At 44.8% G+C, this 25297-nt stretch overlaps 1 protein-coding gene across 1 annotated transcript in view; it reads left to right on the top strand.

Moving 5' to 3' along the window:
* The first annotated feature begins 493 nt into the window (after positions 1-493).
* LOC133351819 (transmembrane and coiled-coil domains protein 2-like) overlaps positions 494-25297 on the top strand; it is a 51695-nt gene continuing 26891 nt past the window's right edge. Inside the window, 2 exon segments of the mRNA XM_061567377.1 lie at positions 494-652; positions 1051-2417. Coding sequence (XP_061423361.1) covers positions 1533-2417 — 885 coding nt within the window. The 5' untranslated portion in view covers positions 494-652; positions 1051-1532.

The following is a 25297-nucleotide window of genomic DNA, read 5'->3' as shown; positions in this document are numbered from 1 at the left end:
CTCCCCCCCATCACCCCTCCCCATCACCACCCCCCCTTCACCCCCCTACCCCCCCCATCACCACCCCCCCATCACCACCCCACCCTCCCCCATCACCTCCCATGACCCCTCCCCATCACCCCCCCCATCACCACGCCCCACAACTCCAGGTGACGTCACTCCGGAGCTCCAACACGATTGGCTTGCGCGTCAACAAGCCTCGCTGCGATTGGCCAAAGCTCCCCCCCCGCCCCGCCCCCCCCGCTCTTACGTCCCGAACCGCATCCGGGAAGTTGGTGGCGAACAAATAAATAAATAATAAACTAACTACCCCCCCCTCCCCACCCCTCCGACAGAGGGGCGCTACATTTCCCAGCGCGCTTAAGCCGAGACGCGCCGCGAGCTCGCGCCCCATTGGCTCGGCGACGTGGCGCGTGCCGCTCGCCGACCAATAGAAAGCCACGAGACGTCGGAGCGCGTCGCCTATGCAGCGTAGGGAATTGGAGACGTCGTATTTAAATGCCCTCCCCCACCCACCACTACGACCAACACAACCCCCGACGGGGTTGGGGGTCGTGGTCGTGCCGAGCTGCAGAAGCTGCAGAAGCCGAGCGAGGGCGGCCACGGCGTAGACGGTGGCAGGAGGCGGCAGGGAGAGGGAGGCAAGAGAGAGGTGAGCGCTTGGTTCTCGCAAACAAAAACACATTTTGGGGCTTCAAACGCTCGCCGGTAGATGTTGTGGCAAAACTCGGTGCTCGTGTGATGCGATCCAGGGGAATGGGGGTGGACGGGCTTGTTGTGTTATTAAAATGACCGGCAGTTGTTTTTTTTTCTTGTTCTTCTTCTAGTTGTTGCGCTTTGTTGCAGGTTCGGTAGAGCTGTTTTGTGTTGATTTTAGCAGCGGTTGTGTTGGTGGTGGTGGTTGTGTGGTGGTAATGGAGGTGGCCCAAGCAGATTGTGTGTTTGTGTGGGACCAGGCTCTTTTTGAGTGCGCGCGGTGGTTTGTGGATTGTTTCGTGTTATTAATTTGCTTTCTTCTTGTTGCTGTGCTTGTTTGTGTTCTCCTTGCAGAGCTGCTTATTAAGAGTACTACATTATCAACTTGTTAATATAGTTAGGTTGGTTTGTTGGCGTATAAAGAGCGTCACCTACCACCGACTGTAGCGATTAAACTTAAAGTACGGGCTTCTTAGAATTAGCTGAACTAAAACAAACTAAACTGAAACTAACAAAATAGTTTTTTTTAAGACAACTGATTCTCGCCATAAAGGAGACTTCCATTATTTGTATATTTAAGTTGCACTTTGACACGCATTTCCACGCCTCTTAAATCGTGAGGGTTGGTAAGGTAGGTAGGTGGCAGCAGCCCTTTACACAGGCAAAGGAGGCGAGGAGAATTGCTTAACAATTACCATTGAAAGAAAGTGAGAGAGAAAAAAAACCACACACACACCCACGGGGGAGATAAACGAAAGGAAAAGTAAGCTCCTAAATGAGGCGACATTAACATTAAATGAGGCTCAAAAGTTGAGGCGAAGTGGCTTTTGGGTGCCATGAAGCGATTTCGTTCTGCCGAGCTGGGCCATGGAGGTGGAGAGGTCATGCCCAGTGACCCGGACACGGCGGCAGGGTCAGAGGCAGCAGCAAGTGGAGCTGGATCAGCATCAGCAGCAGCATCAGCAACCGGAGCCGTCGGATCTTCTGGAGGATCTGTGGCTTCTGGTGGGAAAGCAGCTGCTGGTGGTGGTGGAGGAGGAGGGCCTGCAGGAGCAACGCTGTTCGGGCAGGGCTTCAAGCAGCTCTTTCAGCCGCGGAAGCGCTCAAAAGACCGCGGGGTGACACCGACGCCAATTTTGGAGACTCCGAGCCAGGCTCAGGCGCAAGCCACGGGTCCCGGTCTCGCCGAGGCGTCCCCTCTCACCCGCCGAGGGGTAGGATTCGCCCCCGGAAGCGGCTCGGACTCCCAGCAGCACCTGCTGCAGCAGTCGGACTGCGAGGAGTCGGACGAGAAGTCTGAGCGGGATGGATCGGCTGTGCCACCCACGGCCGATGAAGACACGGCGGGCACCCAAGATCGGCAGACCGCCTTCAACCGGGTGCTGCAGCAGATGAGGCCACGCAGCAGCGGCACCGGCAAACGGGGCTCGGGACCGACCCAGCTGGACCCAGCGCCACTACCGCCACCACCACCACCAGCGCTCACCGCTGCCATCACCACCACCACCACCACGACAACCACTGCTACCCTGGCCCAGCCGACGGCGACGTCGGTGGTAAGGCCGAGCCCGCAGCAGCACAGGAAAGCGGAGTCTTTGCCGCGGGAGCAGAGTGGAGGTGTGGGGCTTCGACCCCGCTCTGCTTCAGCCACGGAGCCGGCCCTGGCTCATCCTCGACTGGGACCTCCCATGGATCCAGACGAAGGTGGCGGCTTCGAGCAGGTAAATAGGATCGCCGTGTGGTGGTGCCGAGTCATTTTGCCATTGGGGATCGCTTGACCAAATCACACTGAATAGCACTGCCATGCCGAAAACATGTTAATGACGGTGATCGCACGTCCAATTAGCACGGCTGGCTACGTACTGTGCGAAAGAAGTTCAACATACATACATACATCAGCGGGAAAATGCTCGATCTCAGATCTCGGATGATAAGGAGGGGTTAACCTCAATAGTACTTGGATGGATGACCACCATGCACAAACAAGTTGTAGACTAACAGGCTCCATATGGTAGGGCAGCAGAGAACAGTGCAGCGAAATCCATTGCTGTACTGTACTTCTGTGCCCCTACGTCTGTGTCCGCCTTGTCCTATAACCCTCAAGATGATTTCCATAGCGTGGAGAGGGCCCACCCCATCCATCCAGCAGTCAATTTGCAAATGGGCTCTACGTGTATTTCCCTTTATGTGTCTGGTTAATTTGCCATCTGGCCATCAAACAAAATGTTTGAACCCACTTACCATTTCCAGGATTGTAAGAATTCTTGTGTATCGCTTCATGTTTCCTAAAGACTTGTCAGCTGAAACGTTGCGATCTTTTCTTCCCTTTCAGTGACAGCAACGCAAACCCTATTTTCTTAACCTGTTATTTGATTAGTAATGTATTGCTTTTGTGGGTCTTTCATTGCTGTATCTACAGTATCTTAGTCATGTGTCCATCTGCCTGCAAGAAATTAAGAAGAAATTAAGTAACTGTGTTGGTAGGAGTACACAACAATATCTGAAACATAATTAGTGTTTAATTAACAGTATTACAACAGTAAAATCTGTAACTGGCTAACATTTAGCCATACTAACAGAGTATGGCTAACATTTTGGACAATAAACCCTCCTTCCGTGTCTGCCAAGTCCCTTTGCGACTGCTTTGTATATTTTTAATGGAGAGATTCACACTTGGCATTATACTTGGGGACAAGGAAGAGTAACATGTGGATTTGAGAATATATGAAAGTTAGAGACGTCATATTGGCTGTTCATAAAAGTGGTCTTGGGCAGGTCCCCTTGCTGGAAGGCATGATGACCGGTCGTGAGAATACCAAAGTGACAACCAAAGTAAAGGAACTTTCTTGAGGTTGTCCAGGTGTGTACGTACGTATGTTGAACTTCTTTCACACCGTACGTAACCAACCGTGCTAATCGATAAATGTAGCAATGAGATAAGTTTCTATGCAGGAGATAGAAAGCTGGATAATTGTTTCTGTATAAGATAGATCATGATGATTGGGGAGGCCTTCATCCAATAGTGGATGGTTCACAGCAAAGGTCCTTGTTCTGATTAGCCACATTGTGTTTATAAACATTATCTATTACTCTGTGTTTATATATTCTGCAGGTTATACGATATCATCGTGTTAGTGTCCATCTATGCATAGGCCTGGAATTATTTTACTATTACGTATGTACTATCAGATATTCTGTGTGTCAGCATTTTTTTTCATCTCCACTTATGACCTCTATTTCACACTATTGATTTCCCTCCATCCAACATCCTGTGTTTAATATTGTTAAAGCCTATGCATCATGTTCATATCTTCATTATTCTTACTGGCTTAATATATGATGTAAATGGTTGTATTTCAATTATTCATGGTTCATTCTAAGTGCTGATACACATTAGCTATGTGCCTACCTGCCTGCTAGCCTACCTCAAATACCTATACAACACTGGGTGTATTACATCCTGTACTACCGTGACCAAATGTGGAATGCATTTGGCCTGTTCAGGTCTTGGGAGCTAAGCAGGCTTGAGCCTGAATCGTGCTTGGATGAGTGACCACCATATATTAACCAGGCATTGTAGCCTGCTGTGGGGGCTATGTTAGCAGTCAAGGGCAGTCAAGAAAAACATATTTTTGCACCCTCCTATGCTCTGTCCTTGCTTCCCTCCTTCACCAACCTGTACTGACCAGTTTGGTGAAGTGTGGTCAAACAACCACTGGGACCTGTAACGGTATCGGGAGGCCCTGAACACGTTCATTAATGTTGACATGGTAAGCTCGTGGTGTGTGTTTTGCACAAGTGTGGCAGACCAGGAAACGCGTTTAGTCATGTTGTCATAGGTGAGATCACTCAGGAACCCAATGACCTTTGTATCTTAGTAACAGTAGAACAACAGTCATAAAAAGAAAATGCAGACTTTGTTGCGGTGGTTTGCTTTGCATTTTTATAACACTTATACGTACTTTTTACGCTTAGTTGAAAAATACAAAATGTAAAATAACATAAGAGCTCTTTACCCACCAAACAGGAGGGATGGCTTTTTGTATGTAAAATGGGTGCCTCGTTATTTGACGACCGGTCATTGTATCCATTAACCTCAACATTAATTGCGTTTTCCGATTAAGATGTCCATTATGCATGCCTCTGCGTTTAATGATTTGTGTAAAAAAATTGCCATTGATCTTCAGAAATCGACGGAGTACATTGTTAGTTTGAAACGGTCATTTGTTTGATGCTACACTCTTTTTTGGGACATTCACTTAGCAAATTGGACCGACGTTTAACACAAGTTATTTTAATGACTTTTTTCATATATCATCCACATCTCATTACTGCACACTTTTATTATTATCGTGCACTTTTTTCACACACTTTTATTGAACTTTCCGTGTTTTCTGTATTCTTTGGAATCTTTGACGCTTAATATCTTGGGATCTACAAAGCCGAACGAGCTGAAATTTTCAACACAGACTCGCCGCCTTGTGTAACAATTCAAGATTTTATTTTTAAAAAAATCGTTCAGGTCGTTTTAGTAAACAATTTTTTACTAATTAATAATCGGATATTCCACCCCCCCTCCCCCCTTTTTGAAATCCTGAATGATCACACCCACCTCGGGCGACAAACGTCTTGTCCAATCACAGCGGCTCTTGCTGGCTAGCCTGTGACCAATGAGAGGCGCGCTTCTATCGTCATGGCGCCGGAGCGGCCGCTGTGCTGCCCTCTTCATCCTTGGCGCGAGAACAAGTACACAACAACAACTTGTACACAACAACAAGTACACAACAAGTAGTATACAACTAGTACACAACAACAAGTAGTGTACACAACAACAAGTACACAACAACAAGTACACACCAACAAGTACACAACAAGTAGTATACAACTAGTACACAAAAACAAGTAGTGTACACAACAACAAGTACACACACAACACGTGTACACAACATCTAGTACACGACAAGTACACAACAACTAGTGTACACAACACGTACTCAACAACAAGTAGTATACACAACTAGTGTGTACACAACTAGTGTGTACACAACAACTCGTGCACACACAACTAGTGTGTACACACAAGTAATGTACACAGCTAGTGCACACACACAACTAGTGTGTACACAACTAGTGTACACAACGAGTACACTCAACTCGTACACAACAAGTATCTTGATTTGAAGCTTTCGTGACTGCAGGGATCCATACTCTTTGGTTCTTTCGGTAAAGTCACGTAGGTAGAAAATCAAATAAATCACGACGTTTCGGGCGCAACACAAGCGTCCGTCATCAGGTGAGAAAGCATGACGACGGACCCTTGTGTTGCGCCCGAAACGTCGTGATTTGTTTTATACCTGCGTGACTTTACCGAAAGCACCAAAGAGTATACTCAACAAGTACTCAACTAGTACACACAAGTACACACAACTAGTAACACTAGTACACATAACAAGTAAAACACAAAGGTATTAAACAAGATTAACAACGCGCACGCTTTTATTTGTACTCAAAAGTAGAAATTTTATTATTTTGACCTTGGAATTAGCACAATTTGATGTGATCAATAAAAGTGGGTGGCTTCCTTTTGATACGTTTAATATTCTTTATGCAGGCCACCCACTTTTATTGAGCACATCAAACTTGATTAATTCCCGTGTCAAAAAGAATGTACTCATACTTTTGAGTGCAAATAAAAGTGTGTGCATGGAAACGCTTGTTTTTCCACAATTTTTTGTTTTCAATTCAGCTTTTCTGCCTGTTGGTCTTAAATATGTGTCCTCTTGCCCTGGCGTGTGCCACTCCAATGTGTGGTGTGTACGGCTTGTCGGCGATGACAATTGTGTTTTGTTAAATTCATCTTGAGGATGGTAAAGCTATATAGTGCTTTGGCTGCTAGCATCGTGATGGTGATTGCCTTTCTACGAGTGCTGCTTGTGCACGGGAGCGCAATTGAAATTCCTGTTTAAACGTCAACCCCTTAATGCTCCCTTTTTAGTGCCGTCTCTCTCTGCCCTTTAAATGACGCAGCTTAACGTTGTAATCGCCCAGATGCTGTGTTCATGATACCGGATCGTGGTTATGTCGGATGGCATTCACGTGACATTGCTTGCGTATGAGAAAAAAATGCAGATCTCTCGCATATCCGCGCTCGCGAGATTGATGGCGGGTTTTCATGTAATGCACATTTTATAGTTTGTTTCCAAGGCTGAATAGCCAACAAGGATTGTTGTGCTGTCCATTAAAAGTCATTAGCCAGCAAATAGAATTTGTAGATGGTCCCTGTTGAGTGTTGATACTGGTAGGAACCACCTGGTTCCACCAGCTCACAGGGGATTGTGTCCGTCCGTTGTGCATCCAAAAATTGGGGGGGGAGGGGCTGGGTGGGGAGGGGCTGGGTGGGGAGGGGCTGGGTGGGGAGGGGCTGGGTGGGGAGGGGCTGGGTGGGGAGGGGCTGGTCACCCCGTGGTGCCCTTATAAAACTCAACGTTTAACCTACTCACGCCGGCTTGTGCCCGCCCTCACAGTCGGCCATATTTGCGGAATACACCACGTCGCCGTTGACCCTGGCCATTGACCGAGCAACCCAACATTCCTACCAGCTTCCTCCGCAGGAATGTGTTATTCCCAGCCAACTGAAAAGGGATGTCCTGATTCCTATTTATAGAACGAGTGCGAGTAAGCAGGATTTCTGCTGAATTCGCGTAATGGTGTGTGGTTGAGCCGTCATGCCCTGCAGAGCAAAGAGCCAATGTGTTTTTTTGTCATGAATATTTTATCTTTCCTCACTTTGACTGGGTTTCAGCAGTCCTGCAGCCATTATTTAAATTGTTAGTCATTACAAACTTTGCCTAACAGGGTGATGTCAAACATTCGCTTGGCAGGTACGAGGTTGTAATTTGCACGTTGTTAAAAGAATAGAGCTTGAATGTGTAAAAATCCTCTCTCTTATATGACATGAGTCTTTATGATATTGAAGATTAATGTGCACACCTGGCCACTTATTACAATCTGCTAAAATATAAGTGGGTATCGTGTAGCACAGTATTGAGGAACTACAGCACTGAATGTTTGTTTTCATTCATACTTTTTGTCAGTTTTTTGTTCTTCATCTGCCTTGCCATTTATGAAATGTCAGCCGAGTCAGCAGGTACAGGGGTTTCGTGGGGAAAAAAAAACTTAAGTTTGCTCACCCAGTCTTAACATTTCGATATCGATCTATTTACCTAGCCTTAGCTTTACGAACAAACCAGGGCGTGTAATAAAATGTACCCTAAAAAATAATTTGCATCCATAGTTGAGGTTTTTGGGTTAGATCACGTTAATAACCCAACAACCTCTATTACGGATGATATTGGTCACGAAAGCCTTCGTGTTAAACTAAATAATTTGCAAGTGAAAGTAGGTGCAACAGCTTACACTGAAAAAAATCGCGAGTGCTTCAATAACGATTAACTTTGTATTGAGGGCAACAAAATACAAGCTTACAGTCGCATATTTCTCCACCAGAAATGCACTTTGTCATTGTGAAGTGCACTGGATAATCGTCATTGTAAACCTGAAACATCTGGGATTTGTTTGGGATTTGTTCACTTAAAAGTTGTCATGTGCGCACAAAAATGCGTCGCTGTGGTATGTAAAGCTGCTTTTAAGCCGGTGCTATCCACAGCCAGCGATGCTTGATGTGCGCTTTGTGCGAGCCCCTGCGCCCACTATAACCGGAAAAGCCATGCCGTACGACTTTTATGGCGCCTCAATCGGTGCCCCTCGCATGGGAGGACTTGCGGCGAGGTGACACGGCGTGGAACCTTGCGCGCACACCACCCGGTGACTAATGACACATTTGGCACGAAGGACTTGTGTTGTAGGTTGGGAGGGGGGGGTATTAGGTGGCTCTGTAGGAGGCTTGAGTAAACGGGCGTTCAATTTTCGTGGGTTTTTGGACAATACCTTGCCTGAGTGCTCATTGTATTGACGGAGGGAGACGATTTGCTATTTTTGGAGCTTTGTACCCTCAAGGCTGGAGCCAAACCCAAAACTTGAGTGAATGACGGCGCAGGTTACTCACACTCCTCACTTATAAATTGTGTACACCTCAGTAAAACGACCTGAGGACCATATCACCTGGAAGGCGCCTGATCTTGGCAGATCTCGGACAGTAAGCAGGGTTGAGCCAAAGACTTCTGGGATGAGGCTGGTACCTGAAACGGGTTATCTTCGGCTGCTGCAGGGTGAAGTTGTGGACAGCAGGGAGCAGTGTAGCTAAAAAGTGAGTTTTTGTACGGTACCATCCTCCGTCTATGCTCCCTGCCTACGCCAAACCCGCACTGACCAGTGTGGTGAACTGTGGTCCTCAAGACGGACACATGGCGTGGGGAGGCTGTCATCCAACAGTGGATTGACAAGAGGCTTGTACGCGTGTACACAATAAAACGAGACTGAAAATGCAGGTTGTGCTGCGTACTTTTCAAATCGCCCGGAAGCTTTTACCCAGACTGCCTTAATTGAAGGCAGTGGCATATTGTGCGTGTGTACTTCTGGTGTTGTGGGCATTGCCGCACCACATAGCCATGTGCTGTCAACCATATCTCGGATGAGCTAGCAAGCCCCGGAACATCGCCTCTGTGGTGTTGTGTGCGTATTTGTCACCCAGAAGCATTGCTCAGTTGCGAGGGAAGGCTAGTTTTTCACCCCGACTTTGTCTGATGGCGTTGCCTGCGCATGTTGCCATACATAATTAATTGACTTCACGGTTGTTGTGGGGGGGGGGGGGCCTGTAAACCTATACGCTTTGCAGCCTGAAGTGTTCTGGCTCACCACAGCCGCAGAAGTCCTTGCCCAAACGCACGGTGGAAACAAACACATTATTGCTCATGTCTCTGCCGTTTTGTGCATCCGGTACACAGGTAAGCTCGTAAGGGACACGTTTACATTGTGAAGACAGGTCATGAAGTTTGTTGTTTCGTGTATTACGTTTTTTTATATGCCCATACCCTACATTTCAGCCGAGTCAGTACAAAGTATCTGTCAACTGTAGGTGGAGCTTTTAGGCTGTGTTTAAAGAAGAAGTTAATGATTAACGTTCATTCGTTTTTTTATACCGACTACAGTACAATGCACAATAGAATAATGCCGTTTTTAAAAAGGTGTGATTATGTACGTTAACCTACGGCGTGTCTGTTTTGTAATGTTTCCGAAGCTCGTTATTGGTGGACAGAGGTCGGATTTGAACAATTTGAACCAGCAAACCCTGAACTCGGAGGCAAGCGCACGGCTCACGAGGGCAACCTAATAACCGTAGTTCCATGTTAAAGTATATGTTTGATGTGATACTGCTTTGGCAGTGGGGCACAAGCGCCATTAATAATAACAACTCACTAACACTGCCCTAAATAGGAAAACGATGTCTAATGGGTGAAGTTTTGGGCAATGGTCCTTCAGTCACCTCTTTGCTCTGAAGATGGACCACTGCCCAATAACGTCACCCATTATATAATATATCTTCTTGAAAAAGTGTTTTTGACAAATGTGGTGAGTTTTGTAACTCGTTTCATGTCTTCACAAGGGTCCGGTAGAGTACCACTGTTAAAGGGTAAGGATTTGCATTTTACTGTGTGCCGTGCTTAAATTATATCGCATCTCAAAGCGAGACTTTTAAGCACAAACCTTGGCTCATACGTCTATGGGATAGTGGACATTCACACAGAGTTGTGTAAAGTTCACTGCTGGATGAGGACTTTGCTACGCCATGCCGGTTGTGGCAGTTATATGACCACATTTCACCGTAATGTTCAATGCTTTTTTTACGAAGGCAGAGTAGTATAGATGTCGGAGAACAGATTGGATTTTTTTGCACTGCCCACTGGTGTCCAACACGTAGCACAGCCTCGCAGCGGCCTATGACTCCCTGGCTTTGGATGGTGCTTGGCCATCCCAAGCACCATCCAGGTTTAGCTGTTGCTCACCTTCAAATGCACCCGGAGTAATTTTGGTCATGGGCGAGTTCCCATCGGATGACTGGAAAGGCACTCGCATGGAAAAGGCACACGGTCTCGTGTTGTACTTTGGCCCACGTAGTGGCGGTTACATTCAGCAATATAGCTGGCGGCTTTTATCGGTGCAATGCGCCATCGCGTAATGCTTTCTGCTTCAATTCCCTTTAGCACTCTGGCACTCCTTTCTGGTTGGACCTTGGTCGCAACACGATCTCAGCTTGGGGACATCTTTTTTGGCAGACCTTGTATGTGAATACAAGACACCTGATGCCCCCTCAACGGTAATGCAGACTTGTGTAATGTAAGCCAGCTCTGCATTTTTATTATTTTATTATTTTTGCAGCAATTTACAAACGGAGGCGATGCCATGTAACACCCAGCAATGTATGTGAGCACGCAGCGTAACGTGAACCGCCGTGTGTTTTCATGAATGCATACATACTTCACTTGTATTGTGTACTCTGTGTGACTGGTAAGTCTGCATTACCAGGGAATTGTATTGCACTTCACAGTTTTTCAAGGTCGGGTTGTGAGTTTTGGTCGGTTTCCCTTTTGTCGCAAATTTTTCCACCTCGCACCGACTGAAGAGTCGCACTGGATTGGGTTGGTCGCATACCACAATTGGCAGATCTGACGGTGCCTCAGGGTCACAGCAAGAGTCTGCAAATGAGTGGAATTTTTTTTTAACTGGGCACTGAACCAACTGAGCAATAGGTGTAATTTTTGTAAAAATTGTTCTTAAGCGATTGTGCGAGATGCTTCTTAGGAGCCTCTGGTCTGGGTTCTTTTGAGCTTCCTGCCGAAGAAAGAGGCAGACTTCAAAAGCGAGGAGGTTGACCTCGAGAAGTTTTACGTTGGGGATTCAAGGCGACCTCCAAAAGAGTGTCTTGTACAAATGAGTGTTCGTCAACCTGAGTTGCTGAGTGTAGCGTTTGTGCTACCCGTGTTTGTGGTGTGGTGAGAGTCTCAGGTGAAGAAACACTGTTTCATTCCACCTGTGCCACCAGAGAAGGACAGACTGGCCATTCTGTTGTTTCGCATTTACAAGTCGGAATAATTGGTGTTTTGTCAAAAGTCACATTGTTAAGTTTGTTTTCCTTCCCCTGCATTAGTTTGTTTTACCCCCCCCCGCACCTCCGATTAGCACGTTTCGCTATGTACGGTGCGAAATAAGCTCTACATACATACATTGATGACACCTGCGCCTAACAAGAGCTTCTTCCAAAAAACTGTTGCTTATGTGCCATGAACCTGTAAGTAAGTAATGGGGTTTAGGTTTTATATTTTCTTGCACTGCAGTTTAGTACCAGTATCTATTTTAGTGAAATTGTACAATTACAATCCAAATTTGTATTTATTGTATGGACCGTAGTGTCTAATTATAACCACATCTAATGTTTAAAATGTAATATTCGAACGCAACAAATACTCCCATTGGTAAAACATTCACAGCAAACAACAGTTGCAATTTTATTACAATAACGATTAAAATAAATATTATTTATAATGGTTAATACTTCAATCACTCATAATATACATGAACAGCCATATGTTATTCCATTGCTGGATTAGGGCCTCTACACACCATGTAGGTTGTTGGGGTTATTTCACCATAATCTTAGGTTTTTTTGGTAAAGTCACGTAGGAAAATAATAATAAAATAATAATAATAAATGAAAATAACTAAACGAAATCACGACATTTCAGAGGCAACACAGGTCTCCGTCTTCAGGTGGGACCGTCACAGCCAAATTTACTGTATCAAGGTAAATTTGGCTGTGATGGTCCCACCTGAAGACGGAGACTTGTGTTGCCTCTGAAATGTCGTGATTTCATTTAGTTATTTTCATTAATTATTATTTTATTATTCTTTTTTATCTACGTGACTTTACCGACAAATATGAATCCTTGCAGTCACAAATGCTTCAAATCTAGAATTATTTCACCATGCTTCACCACGTTGGTAAATTCGATTTGAAGATGGGGGCAGACTTACGAGCACAGGGGTAGAGTCCGACAATAGCTTTGCTCAACCCTCTGCTGCCGACCACAGAGCCCCACAGCCGATATGACACCAGGCCTGTTATGTATGATGGTCACCTTTTCAAAGCGCTTTCCAGGTTCACCCTTGCTTAGGTTTTGATGTCTATCGAGATGAAGCACATGGCCGCATGATTTGACCACAGGCATCGCTAATAGTTTCGTAATACCTGAATGCTACGCCACAGAATTGTATCATTGGTATATCCATTTTATATTTAAGTGAGCAGACCGAGTGGTCATTGGTTTGACAATGAAAAATGATTTTAAATGCTTTTCTCCTTTGCACACCAGCACCATTCCACACGGTGCCATTTCGCTTGGGCCCACTGGGGTGTGGCCGAGTAAATTTTAAGTAATGCGTCGGTTAAATTCAGGCTGCAAAAAATGCATACCAAAGACGAGCCATCTGCGTTCTACCAGAGAGGCTCACTCGGGCGCTGCTGACAGATTGCCGGCGAATTGGACGGGAGAGGACGATGCATTATTCACTTAAGTGAATGGGACATACCTGATGTGGCCAATCTGCAAAATAAACTGGATGGGTTGCGCCTTGTGCTCTGCCCGTTAGATTGAAACCGGTTTTGTTGTCTTGGAAATACAGTGGCGTGCAATGACACATAGGCTTGGCTCAAGATACAACAACAGAATCAGAATCGGAGCAGAATATCTATTTCTACTACAGGAATCTAATGATCCATAAAGCTCTTTTTCACAGATGTCCAGTAACACAAGCCAGGAGATTGGGGGTGGGGGTGGGGGTTAGAAGTGATGGTTTCCAGTGTCGACCGGTGAAGCTGGTTTTCAAGAGTTACTCGGCCCACTGTCACGTGATCTGATCGATCTCTGTGGAAGGGTGTGTCAGTGTCGTTCAAATGCCGGTCCTGCTAAGTCAAGCGAACTCAGGAACCAAACATAACCGTATAAGATGCCGAAGGTCATCGTCCTGGCGATGGACTGCATGCTGAACATAACAAAAATGCAAGGATTGCCTCTTTAGCTTTAAAAGTGCGACATTGAGTTGCCTGGTTGATAATTGTTGATCATATTTGTGCAATTTGCCACAAAGTGTTAAAAAATTAAGTTGCTGCCGTTTTTGTTCGTATGTAAATTCTGTTAAAACGTGTTTTCAGTGTTGGAGTGAGCGGCTCGTCATTGGAAGGCTGCGAGTTCACTTCCGGGTCGGTGGTTGACTCGGCTCATCATCCCTCTGGGGCCTTTACAATGCATACCAATTTGTGAAGTATACATTGGTTGTCCTTTGGATGGACTTTCCCCCGCCATAGAAACATATAATTTCCCCAATGGCCTTGCAAATTGGAGATGAGCACCGCCTCATTGCTCGTTTTGATTTGAAACCAACTTTGACTTTGAACTTCCCCATGTAACTGTAGAGGCGAGTGAGCACCAGCAGATGGAGACACGCTCAAAGCGGGCACGTGTGCGTTTGCGATCCCTTGTTGGCTAAAACAAACGAACAAAAACCCTGCAAACACGTTCAAGAGAAACCCCCATCTGCAATTGGAGTGCGGACATATCTCGACAGATGGCATTGACAATGCTCCATGCACAGTGAGAGCATGTGCACTCGTGGCATTTATCGATACAGTAAATGCTATTTTTCAAAAAATGTCTTCCCACAAAAGAACATTTACTTTTAACGCAATGGTGTGTGGTGATGGTGAGTTTATTTGTGATTTAACGGTTTACTTTACATGCACAGCCCTTTTGTAAATCCACTGCTGGATGAGGGGCCTCCCCTTGGCTTTGTTGGTCATGGGGCTTGCGTGGCTGTAACTTGCCCCCCCCCCCCCCCCCACTGCTGAATGGGAATTACTGAAAGTGGGGAGTTATTTCTAGATTTGAAGCTTTCGTGACTGCAAGGATTCATACTCTTAGTTCTTTCGGTAAAGTCACGTAGGTAAAATTTTTTTAAATAAAAATTAATAAAAATAAAATAAAAATCACGACGTTTCGGAGGCAACACAAGTCTCCGTCATCAGGTGGGACTTTCACAGCCAGATTTGCTGCATCACTTGATGCAGCAAATCTGGCTCCGAAACGTCGTGATTTTTATTAATTTTTATTTCATATTTTTACCTACGTGACTTTACCGAAAGAACTAAGAGTATGGGGAGTTATTGTACAGAACAACGGATTTGGCTGGACTGCCCTCTGCTGTGCTAAACATAGCCCTGTCCCCATATCACGACACATTGTGCATGTTGATCATGCATCCTGCTTGTATTCCAAGATCTGATGAGATCTGGTGAGTTCCTCGGTGAGGAATTTAACCGTGTGTGTGTGTGATAACGCAGTTACCTGCGGAAATGTAATCTGTGGTTTCCGGGTGACTCAGAGGTCAGCGCACTGTATACTGATATCCTGGTTTATAAATCTAGATTTTCTTTCAGCCTTGTTTGAACAACTCTGGTTCTCAGGTACAAGGAATTGATGGTTTTAGCCCAGTGATTCATGAGCGCACAGCAAAATCACATTATTTGTTGATTTTTCCCACTTCTAGCTTGACAATTACAATGTTCGATTTGACTGCCATGTGATGAATATTTTGCTTTAGCTTTGCGTGAAATATGTGCTTCTTGGTGCGTTTGATAAATTGAAGGGATCACAGACATGGCTCTGTGAAACTCATTTTCAGGGCAATTCTCTAGCACGGTGGTCCCCAACCTGTGGCTTACTGATGGTGAATCACCTATCTGCAGCAGTTCCATGGACCATTTATGATTTGTTTTTTCAAACCCTGTTTTTGGCAAACATTTTCTGAGGCTTGACAGTGTTATGAGATATTCTTAGGTTTTTTCGGTAAAGCCACGTAGGTAAATTTTTTAAAAATTAATAAAAGTGAATAAAAATAAAATAAAATCACGACGTTTCGGAGGCAACACAAGCCTCCGTCTTCAGGTGGAACCGTCACAGCACGATAGCTGTATCAAGTAAGATAAATTCCTTGTATATATATACTGGTTGAGGGTGGGAGGAGCCAAGGTAGGCCCTGAATATTATTTTTGTGAGGTTCGGTGCAGCTGAAGCAAGTGTTTATGAGAGGTTGGGATACACTTCTGTAACACGTAAGGATTGCGCCGCTCGGGGAGAGTTCTCAATGGATCTCTCCTGGCATGTAGCTGATAGCGTAACTGGAATTTAATTGGGGGGGGCGGGAGGTAAACAAATATATAAACATCTGGTGTTTAAATGTCAAGCTCACTCGGCATGCTGTAAGGTTATGGCTGGGGAGGCAATTAGGAACGAAGGACAAAGATCTTGAGGCAAGTGAGTCATTGCTGTGAGCTGCTGTTACTGCAGTGTGGACACATCTGTGGCAGGATACTTGCGGAGGAGTGCGTGAGTGAGTATCGGCATCGACAGCCTTCGGAGAGAGAGCCCATTGTGGGCTAAGGGGGAATAACCCACACGTTTTCACTACAGAGGGCCCAGTATCTGAAAAAGCGAGTGGTTACTGCCAAGGCGGCAAGAAAATGTCACGCCTTTTTTTTAAAGATAGTTACATAATTGATTTGCATGCAGTGCTTGTTGGGACCCATTCGGACCGAAGTTAAAGCTTTGTGGTTTAGTCTGTTTATTTATCTAAATTTGATGGAAACGTTCATTAATATTCCACCAGTGTACCTGCAATAGTTGGCCCAACAGTCGAATGGCATGCTTAGTCTTATCAGCTTGAGGCAATTATTAAAAGTGGAGAGAAGAATCATTAGCTCAGATTAATTTTAATGTGTCCCAGGTTCATACTTTTACAATGAATCAAAATTTCATTTTCATGTTAAAACGGTTGCAAGGAAATCTGCGGATAATAATTTTTGGTTTATTAATTGTCATTAATGTGTTTTTATATAATACTGGATGAAGCTTTTATTGAAGGTTATACCAGTGTTATATCACTGCGTCGGTAACAAGTCTGAGCTCGTAAGCAATTACGTTTCTAGAAAAGTTATTTGTACACTTCTCAAAGTTGTTTTTATTATTCTTTGGGTCTTTCGGTAAAGCCACGTAGATGGAACATATAATAAAAATTGTTTTTATTATCATCCAAAAGCCCTTATGAAACACATTACCTTATTCAATATTACAATATAACGATTTGTTTTCCCCACTCTTTGCCAAATGGTACCCTTGTTGCTTTGATAATCAATACTTACATTATAACGGGTTGTGCATTTTGGAACCCTGTAAAAGTGTAATGGTAGCTCGTGCACGCAATAATTATTTGTTATATTTCTGGCCTTTGCTGTATACACAGTTCCGGACAAATGTAACCTTGGGGTACGAGCGCAAATACTTGAACACTGTTTAAAAATACCCAGTTAGCAGACATTCATTCTCGAATAAACTAAACTGTAAACTAAACAATTTATATTTCAGCAGGTAAGGCCCACTGAGCTATACAGCTATTTTTCACAAGTGACCTGGCCACAAATTATAGCTCATCAAAGTGACTTATCGTGTGGAAATGTATAGCAGCGAATTACTATAAACGTATTTTTCTCAATGTGGAGGGAAAAACCGAACGACCCGGAGAAAATTCCACGTGACCACGGGCAGAGAGAATATGCAAACTCCAAATTAACAGGCGTCAGTGTCAGGATTGAAGCCACGACCTCCTGCATACTAGGCAAGGGGAGTTAACGTCTTGCCACCATGAAGAATGTTACTTCTAATTGCCCCTTTGATTGAATTGTTGAGGATGTGTCCAGAAACACTGCCTTCTACAGTGTACGCAATAGTGTGTCCATAATAGAGATTTTTGGATTAGATCGCGTAAATATAAATGTGTCGTTAAACATGCCACCACCAGACACAGCCAATGCGTAAGATTTGTCACGTGAACAAAAAAATCCCAATTCGTTATTAGTTCAGCACACCGGTGTATTGCAGAGTAAACTCACAACATTTACAATTCGAGTACGACGTTACTCCAACACCTTTCCGACACTGGTGTGCTGAACTAGTCACGAAGGGTAAAAAACCAATTATCATATTTTGTTACTGGCAAATGAGGTTCCAATGATGAGGTTCCAATGGTAGTCACGAATTGGCAACTTTTTTACGTGACAAACCTTACTAATTGGCTGTGTCGGGTGGTGGCGGGTTTAATGACACATTGATATGCGATATAACCCAAAAATATCGATGGATAATATTGGTCGCGAAAGCCTACTTACGTGTTAAACTGCAATAGTGTGTGCTGCGTACGTTTCAGTTGACTCGCGTATGTCCCCCCTTACCACTTGCTGAGCAATGGGAAGTTGGCAATTACGATGTAATTGCTTTGGTCAATTTCCTATAAACCACTGCTGATGACCTCGGTCCATGAAACCCCCTGACATGATTTAGTTGGTTTTGATAGGCCCAATTGATCGTATTAAAGTGGCCTCTCGGTCCACTGGCCCATTTTCGACTCCAGGCCTGCGAAATTTAGACGAGGTGATGTGTTGGAAAAGCCTCAGAGTCTCCCGGCAAAACAGAGATGTTCCCAGCTGATAAAGGCCGCATTACAAACGATGAGCATGTCTGCCTGTTCGTTATTTTGTAACGCAGGACATTGTGGGAAGATGCGGAGGACACAATTGCATAAACTTTTAACCACAGAGGATGCTCATTAAGTGGCTATGCCTCGGTGGCCTTGTGGAATTTTAACAAGCACATTTTGTAAAATTCGTCAACATGGTAAATGCCACGCGACCAAATTATGATCCAGTAATTTTGGTTGTCACTCTCACAAATTGTTCTTAATCTTCTTTTTACCGTGTGTGAATGCTGTAAATGAATAGAATGTGTTGTGCAGGGAAAGGTAACGGTGCCAAGCAAAATTGTGGTGCAGGGGTTGTTTTGAAAATTAGGCAGAGGGTGGAGAGTTGAGCCGCTGATTGATGCGTGTTTGAGTAGTCGCTGCAGGCAGAATGCAGCACGAGGTCATGCCAAAGGATTCTAACAGGGTCACGCTTACCAGTAGGACATGTAGGAGGTGACCAGGTGGCTCGGAAGTCATTCCGCTGTGCTGATACTGCCGAGATCCTGGGCTAGAATTAAGGCAGGTGCCAGTTATTATTCCGGGCTCTCATTTGTTGCGAGCTAATCATCTCAGCCCAGTCACCAATGACTGCGAAAACAAACCAAAAAAACCCATTAAGTTAAATGCGGTATCGCACATCAATTTGGAGAACTTGCTGCTCTGAGAATTAAAACATTAGTTTGGCTGTCGTGAATATGAATCTGTGTGGCAGGGCACGTGGGGAGAATATGGTGTCCCCACCTGTGCAGACCAGAGGTCACCGTGAAGGATTCTGGGAGGTAGCCGTGTCACGACCGCTTCCGTGGATGCGATTGTGACGCGGAAGCGTTGCGCCGCTCTGCGAGGTCTACGAATTGATACGTCACCGATAGCAGACGGCACAATCGGGTAAAGTTTGGGAACATTAAAAGGAAAGACAAGTCGACACGCGGTGATTAATCGAGTCATCGATTGCTGTCACTTATGTGTCGCGATCCATGCGTCGTGTTTTGTGTTTGTGAATTGATCGTTTGCAATTCGCATATTATCGTTGAAAAGAAATTACTTGAGCATGCTGCCACTAGGGGTACTTTTAACCACAAAAATAAACATTTAATTAAATTGAATCGTGACACAAACAATCCATTAAATCGCAAAGAGTGGGAGGGGAGGGAGAGGTCAAACGGGTAGGGGTTAGTGATTTGGATTAATTGATTAATACAAACTAGTCCTCTGGTAGAAAGTGGCCTCAGCTCTTCACAAATAAACCCACACATCTTTGGTATAATACTATCGCTGCCGCGAATGATTATTGATGCAATTAATTAACTATGATTAAGTTAATTTCTGAACTTTAAACCCTGCCAAGAAACATGTTTTTAAATGTGTTTTTGTAGTCCGGATCATGTGATGGTTATGCAATGATGGTGAAATAATAATATGAGCGGAGTGGTCTAACCAGTCTGCCTGCATGAATTTGTTTGGTACTCGCATTGAGTCACAAGTGATCGCCAAACACCCAGCAATTGTTAGGCATGTAACGCTGCATCGATTCACTCCGTACCCGCGCTCACGATAACCTGATGTCGAATTGTGTGGGAGATTCAATAATGTATGGTTTGTGTGTGTTACATTTAGGCTGACGGCGCAAACGAAACTTACTTTGCCAATGAACAAAGAATCACGAGCGAGATGGTAAAAATGAGACCAAGAATAATTTATTTCTTAAATTGAATGGCCAGAATAATGATTATTCATTGACTTTCTGGAATGGGAGTGAATCATGATCTGCCAAGTGTAGAAATTGCCACGGTATTTTATTTCATTGCTGGGATAATTGAGGAATTAATAGAGATCATGAGTGGAGTTTGACAAACGTGATTAATCATGACAACACTTTATTTAAATATCGTGGCAATATTTTGATCGTGCATATAAATTATAATAAAAAAATATATAAATTAACATAGTTAAAAATGGAAAATAAAATGTCCTGTTTTCTTTATTTTGCTCTTGTGCGGCCCGAGTTCAATTTATAGAAACATTGTGGGGCTTTTAAATGAACCGACTTGGGGTTGAAAAATGTCATTTTACCACAAACAACATTTTGCACTTTGGCATTCACGTACCTCCCAATATCTCTCCGGATGACTGTCAAAAGGAAGTGCGTACATTTCCGGGACTAATCGGCCAGCGGTGCTTGTAAACGAAAGGTTACATTTTTAACGGCGTGCGTTTTTCATGTAGACCGTCGTAAGACGGTGCCCATTGTGTACAACACACACGAATATCATTCGCGTCGACATGTCGATCGGCAATTAGATACGCATTTGTCGGTGATGGCACATTCACACACACATACACAATGGCTTGTCAGAATGTGGCACCTGTTTATTCCGACCATAATATTGACATTGCTCGTGTTTATTTTAAAGCATCTAGCCCCCCCGGTGCGTTTTCAATCGAAGCGGACGAGTTCCTGTCGTCTTCCCCCCCCCTCTCTCTCTCCATTGTTATAGTACGGATCATTGTGTTAGCATTCATAGCCACACAGTGCCGCCGTTCCCTTTGGTCCGCTCTGCCCCAAAACTCATGCCACGGCATTTTATGCGCAGTGCGTGGTGCACTTTGTGCGCGCGGGGGGGTCTCTTTCAGGAATTCAGGAGAGCAAATCCTCCAAGAGACTGCTCCGTTCACAGAGTGAAATAATGAACTGGCAACCTGAACTGTAAATCAAATGCCACAGCACCCAGCAGGCAAAATGGCCTTGCTAACTGTGTACACACAATGGGGGTGTTCATATCACACAGCCAAGGAAACGGAGTATGGTCATATAATTTGTTTGCGTGTGTGTACTCTAAAATATTAATACCTCCCCCCCCCCCTTTCAAAATCAATAACTTATGCCTTTTAATGCTTCCTCGTTCATAGGCCAAGTTTGAACACGGTGCGGTGCATGTTAAAATATCTGCACGACTCGCGAGCGCGCGTTGTCACAGCCCATCCAACTCCCACCACCACCTTCCCTCCACCCCCCACCATCTCCCCCTGTGAGATATGAGAAGATGGTACAGTCTGCAGGGTTGTTGAGAATCACCAGCGGGGCAGGTTTACACATCAGGTGAAGCCCCAGGGCTCATCCAACCAGTCCGCTCGCTTCTCTCCACTACGGCCACCGCAGCAGAGTATCCTCCTCCGCCGCCTGCCTTACAGTACTCCGTCGTGTGCGCGCGTGCGTGGGTTTTTTTTGTGCGAGCTCCCTCGGTCACACGGGGAATGTGCGACGGGCGACAAGATCGTCTTCCGAGCGGCTCTCTGATGGGGTGGGGACCCGTCCCGTGAGCCGGAGCTTTGAAACATTCTTTCTTGTTCTTGTTGCCGCTGCAAATAATATTCCTCCGTTGTTGAAGCGCCAGCGTCGAGAGAGGCACCGGTCTGATCATGCTAACCAGCGAGTTGGCGATGGGGTCAGTGGATCGCCTAACTGTGCCGACAGCGTTGGACCACCGCATCACGCATAGGCGCAGCAAATCGGTCAGTGGTCTTTGGCTTGGATGGATATGTTTATTTTTTTGTTGTTCTTGCCGCTGTGTTTTGCGAGCAGTGTGTTGTGTTGTGCCCGATCGCTGTACGGGGGAAAAAAGCTCACGCTTGGCTTTGTCGGGTCCGCTTGCGAGCGTGTGCGCGCGTGAGAATTGGTGTGGGAAGGAAGAAAAAAGAGTAACCCTTGCTCCGCTTTGATGGCTCGGTTGACGATGCGGCGATGAGGAACGGTGCTCTCTGTGCACGGGGAAAGACGGAGGCGCGCCTCTGGGACTCCGTGAATTAATTGGGGTAACCGGGAGGGGTGTCCGTTTTTGTTGGCGGCCGTGTTGTGAATGAGAATGTTCAAACCACGGCCCGCCGCCCGGTTGGTTTGTGCCTTCGCCTTGCTTTTATTACAGCGCCAACATACTAATTTTTGTTACGTCTTCTAAGCAGATGTAGAAGGGGGAGAGAGAAAAAAAAAGCTTCTCTCTTCGGGTTAAAGTTTTGGACACCCCATCGACTTGTTTTTTGCCCTTGGCGCATAGCTGATAATTTCCGTATTTTACGTACAGTTGCAAAGTTAACCTGCGGCTGTTGTTCATGCCGAAACTTGGTTCGGTACAATAAAGCCGTGTTGGCTCTGACTAAACGCATAGCTCGCCGCAAATAAACATTTACAGCTCACAACACGGACCGGGGTTTTACCGTACTTTTTTTTCCCACAGGCTAAGAAACTCATCTCTCGGTGTAAAAATGCACTTTGCCGATGTTGATCAGCTCGCGTGTGTTGTGCAAGTGGAGATTTTATTTTTCAAAGCCACTTGGGATGTCAAATTACTAACGTGAGTGATGTGAAGACAACGAAGACTGACTTAAAAATAAAAATATATGTTGAAGGAGATGGTTTAGGCGATGGTCCTTCTGTATGACACGTACATGAAAAAGGGTCATTACCTTAAACGTTGCCTGTTGTATATATATATTTTTTTCTTTTAAGACAGTCTTAATGGCGAATGTGAGTTTATTTTTTTTATTTGTACTCGTGCACCACTGCCATCGACGCCGCATCACCAAATAATTTGTTTCTTTTTAAAGATAAAACAACCCTGTCGGCTGGCATTCGGATAATTGTTCGACTGTGGCATACATAAATACGTACGTACGTATTGCTGGCAGACCTTCAACTTATCGTTGCTTTGTAAAAAAACTTGACTCTGACAACAGAATCTTGGGAAGCATCGCGTGCAATTTTTTGATGTTGCGCCTGCCTTATAAATAACCGTGCCACACCTGTGATAAGGGCGCGTGCCATTCCTGGTTGGACCAGTTAGCCGGGTGAACCAGCATTTTCTTTTGAATTCCTCTTAATTGTTCAAATTCCCACTTTTTATTTTGGTCGTTACCTTTTTCCAACTCCTGAGAGACTATCGCGACACACCTGACATGCTGAACGCTGTGAAGAAGGTGATCACGTGGCTCCTTACAACACGGCATTGATTTCCCCACTATAAGAGTATATTACCAACGGTCGCGTTAGATATTCGAATGTTTTTGATAATTAAAAAGGTCTTTGCAGAGAATGAAATGCACTTAAGTATTGTAATTTGCCCGTATTTGGAGTAGGCTCTGTAATGAGTTCCCAATGTGAATTCTAGGCATTTGAAGCTTGCTCTTAAGTTCTGTTTTTTTTATTGTGGACCTTTTAAATGCATTCCCAAGGATTGCTGCCACACGCGGTGAGATTAAATCACGGTGCCAGCAGCCTCCAACGTGGAAACCTTGACTCTGCGATGATTTAGGATTTCAATCTTCATTTGGGTTATTTCTGAAGTGCATTTTTGGAAGGCTGAACTTCATCATGAAAAGCAAAGTATCGTTGTGTTTTCATTAGCGAGTCCTCCTTGCGATGACATGGGTAAGAAATATGGACACTCAAAGTCGATGGGAACACAAGCTCACGAGTGCACATAGAAGGGTGGAGAAACGTGTGCTTGGTTATTACACTGAAAAAGAAACAGGAACACTTAGTTTAGACAAAATACGCAGGTTAACGATCTAAATGTGACCGTTAAGAAAAGTAACTGGGCTTGGGCAGGACACTTTGTTTGAAGGGTTGGTGGCCAGGCAGTGGGTGAGAATGTCTATCCAAGTGGTAGCCAAAGGAGGAAATGCAACCAAAATGATGGCTGCTGCTTGAGACAGAGCCATGATATCAGCTCGTGTCCATGAGCTGGGTGGATTGTTGCATTGCTGGATCATGAGGGATGGCGATGCCTTGGGGAAGCCTTAATCCAGCAGGATATTGATTTGGGTTGATGATGATATTGCTGCACACGTGTGTGTGTGTGTGCCAGTGCAGTGGAGCATATTAACAGTTCGAACTTTAAATCACTTCAACATTACAAAAAGCATTCCATATTTAGCACGATGTCAACACAACACTGGGGCTTTACGAATGCATTGGCAAAATTACGTCCCTTCTCCCAGACATAAAACGCTGCACGTCGGTGACATTCGACTAAATACGCAAACACGTGATTTGCTGAACGTGGGTTTGGGGATTTTGGCATTAGTTATCTCAAAGCGCTGCCGTTCATCAATGTGCAGTACAGTGTCATTTAATTTTCTGAATCTCGGCGATCCGCTAGCTCGGAATATCTATAGTCAGATTAAATCAACTCTCATGGGATTTCCATTTTAAAATAGTAAAGATTTATATGTAAATGTTAGATATCTAGTCAGCTGGGATATCCTTGAGGCTGGCATGCTTGCCACACCACCAGTTTTGTCGGGAGTGTACAGTTCCATTCTCTGCAAGCTCCCACAAATTTCATTAAAGATTTGAAGTCATTAATTTGCTGTAAAATGAACAACGACTCTGTCATAATCAGCATAATTAGACCATTGTAAAACCATGTTTTTGGCCAAATCCAAAGCTTTAAAATTACCCCTTAACTAAGTTGCAACAAATTAACAATTGGGCATTCACAGGCAATTGGCCTGTAAGGATTCACCATCTTCGTGATTTGATGAAATGTCCCGGTTCTGGGTTATTGTCTAATTCGTGAACATTTTTTTTTTACTTTGTGGTTCATGCAGCATCTCTACACATGACTGCAGTGGTAATGGGAACTAATTGCACAAATCGTCTCGGCATCAAATCTAATCTATTCTATTCTTTCGCGCAAACTTCAATGCAATGTATTCTGAGCGTAATAGTCTGTTGTTGTTGATGATGCCTTGCTTTGGTAAATGCCTAAATAAGTCCGGTTTAGCAAGACCGTTTTGCATAAGGGATGGTGACTCACGTTGTGCTGTCACTATATGGCATGGATCTTGTGTTTATTGAGTGTGGTTTGTCTGTGCATGGTGTTACACGTGGGTCAATATGGTCATGGTATTGACACAAGGTGACCTCCACCCTTAGGACCTCAAGCCCTGTTCGGAGAGAGCTGTGTTAGAACATGTGCACTTGCCCGATAACCTCCACTCAGGGATATTGGAGTGTGGGAGG

Source organism: Lethenteron reissneri, chromosome 38 (genome assembly GCF_015708825.2).
Source record: "Lethenteron reissneri isolate LAM-NWPU_2019-01 chromosome 38, ASM1570882v1, whole genome shotgun sequence".
Classification (NCBI taxonomy): domain Eukaryota; kingdom Metazoa; phylum Chordata; class Hyperoartia; order Petromyzontiformes; family Petromyzontidae; genus Lethenteron; species Lethenteron reissneri.
Note: the sequence above shows the minus strand (reverse complement) of the source record. Positions and strands in the feature narration are given on the sequence as shown.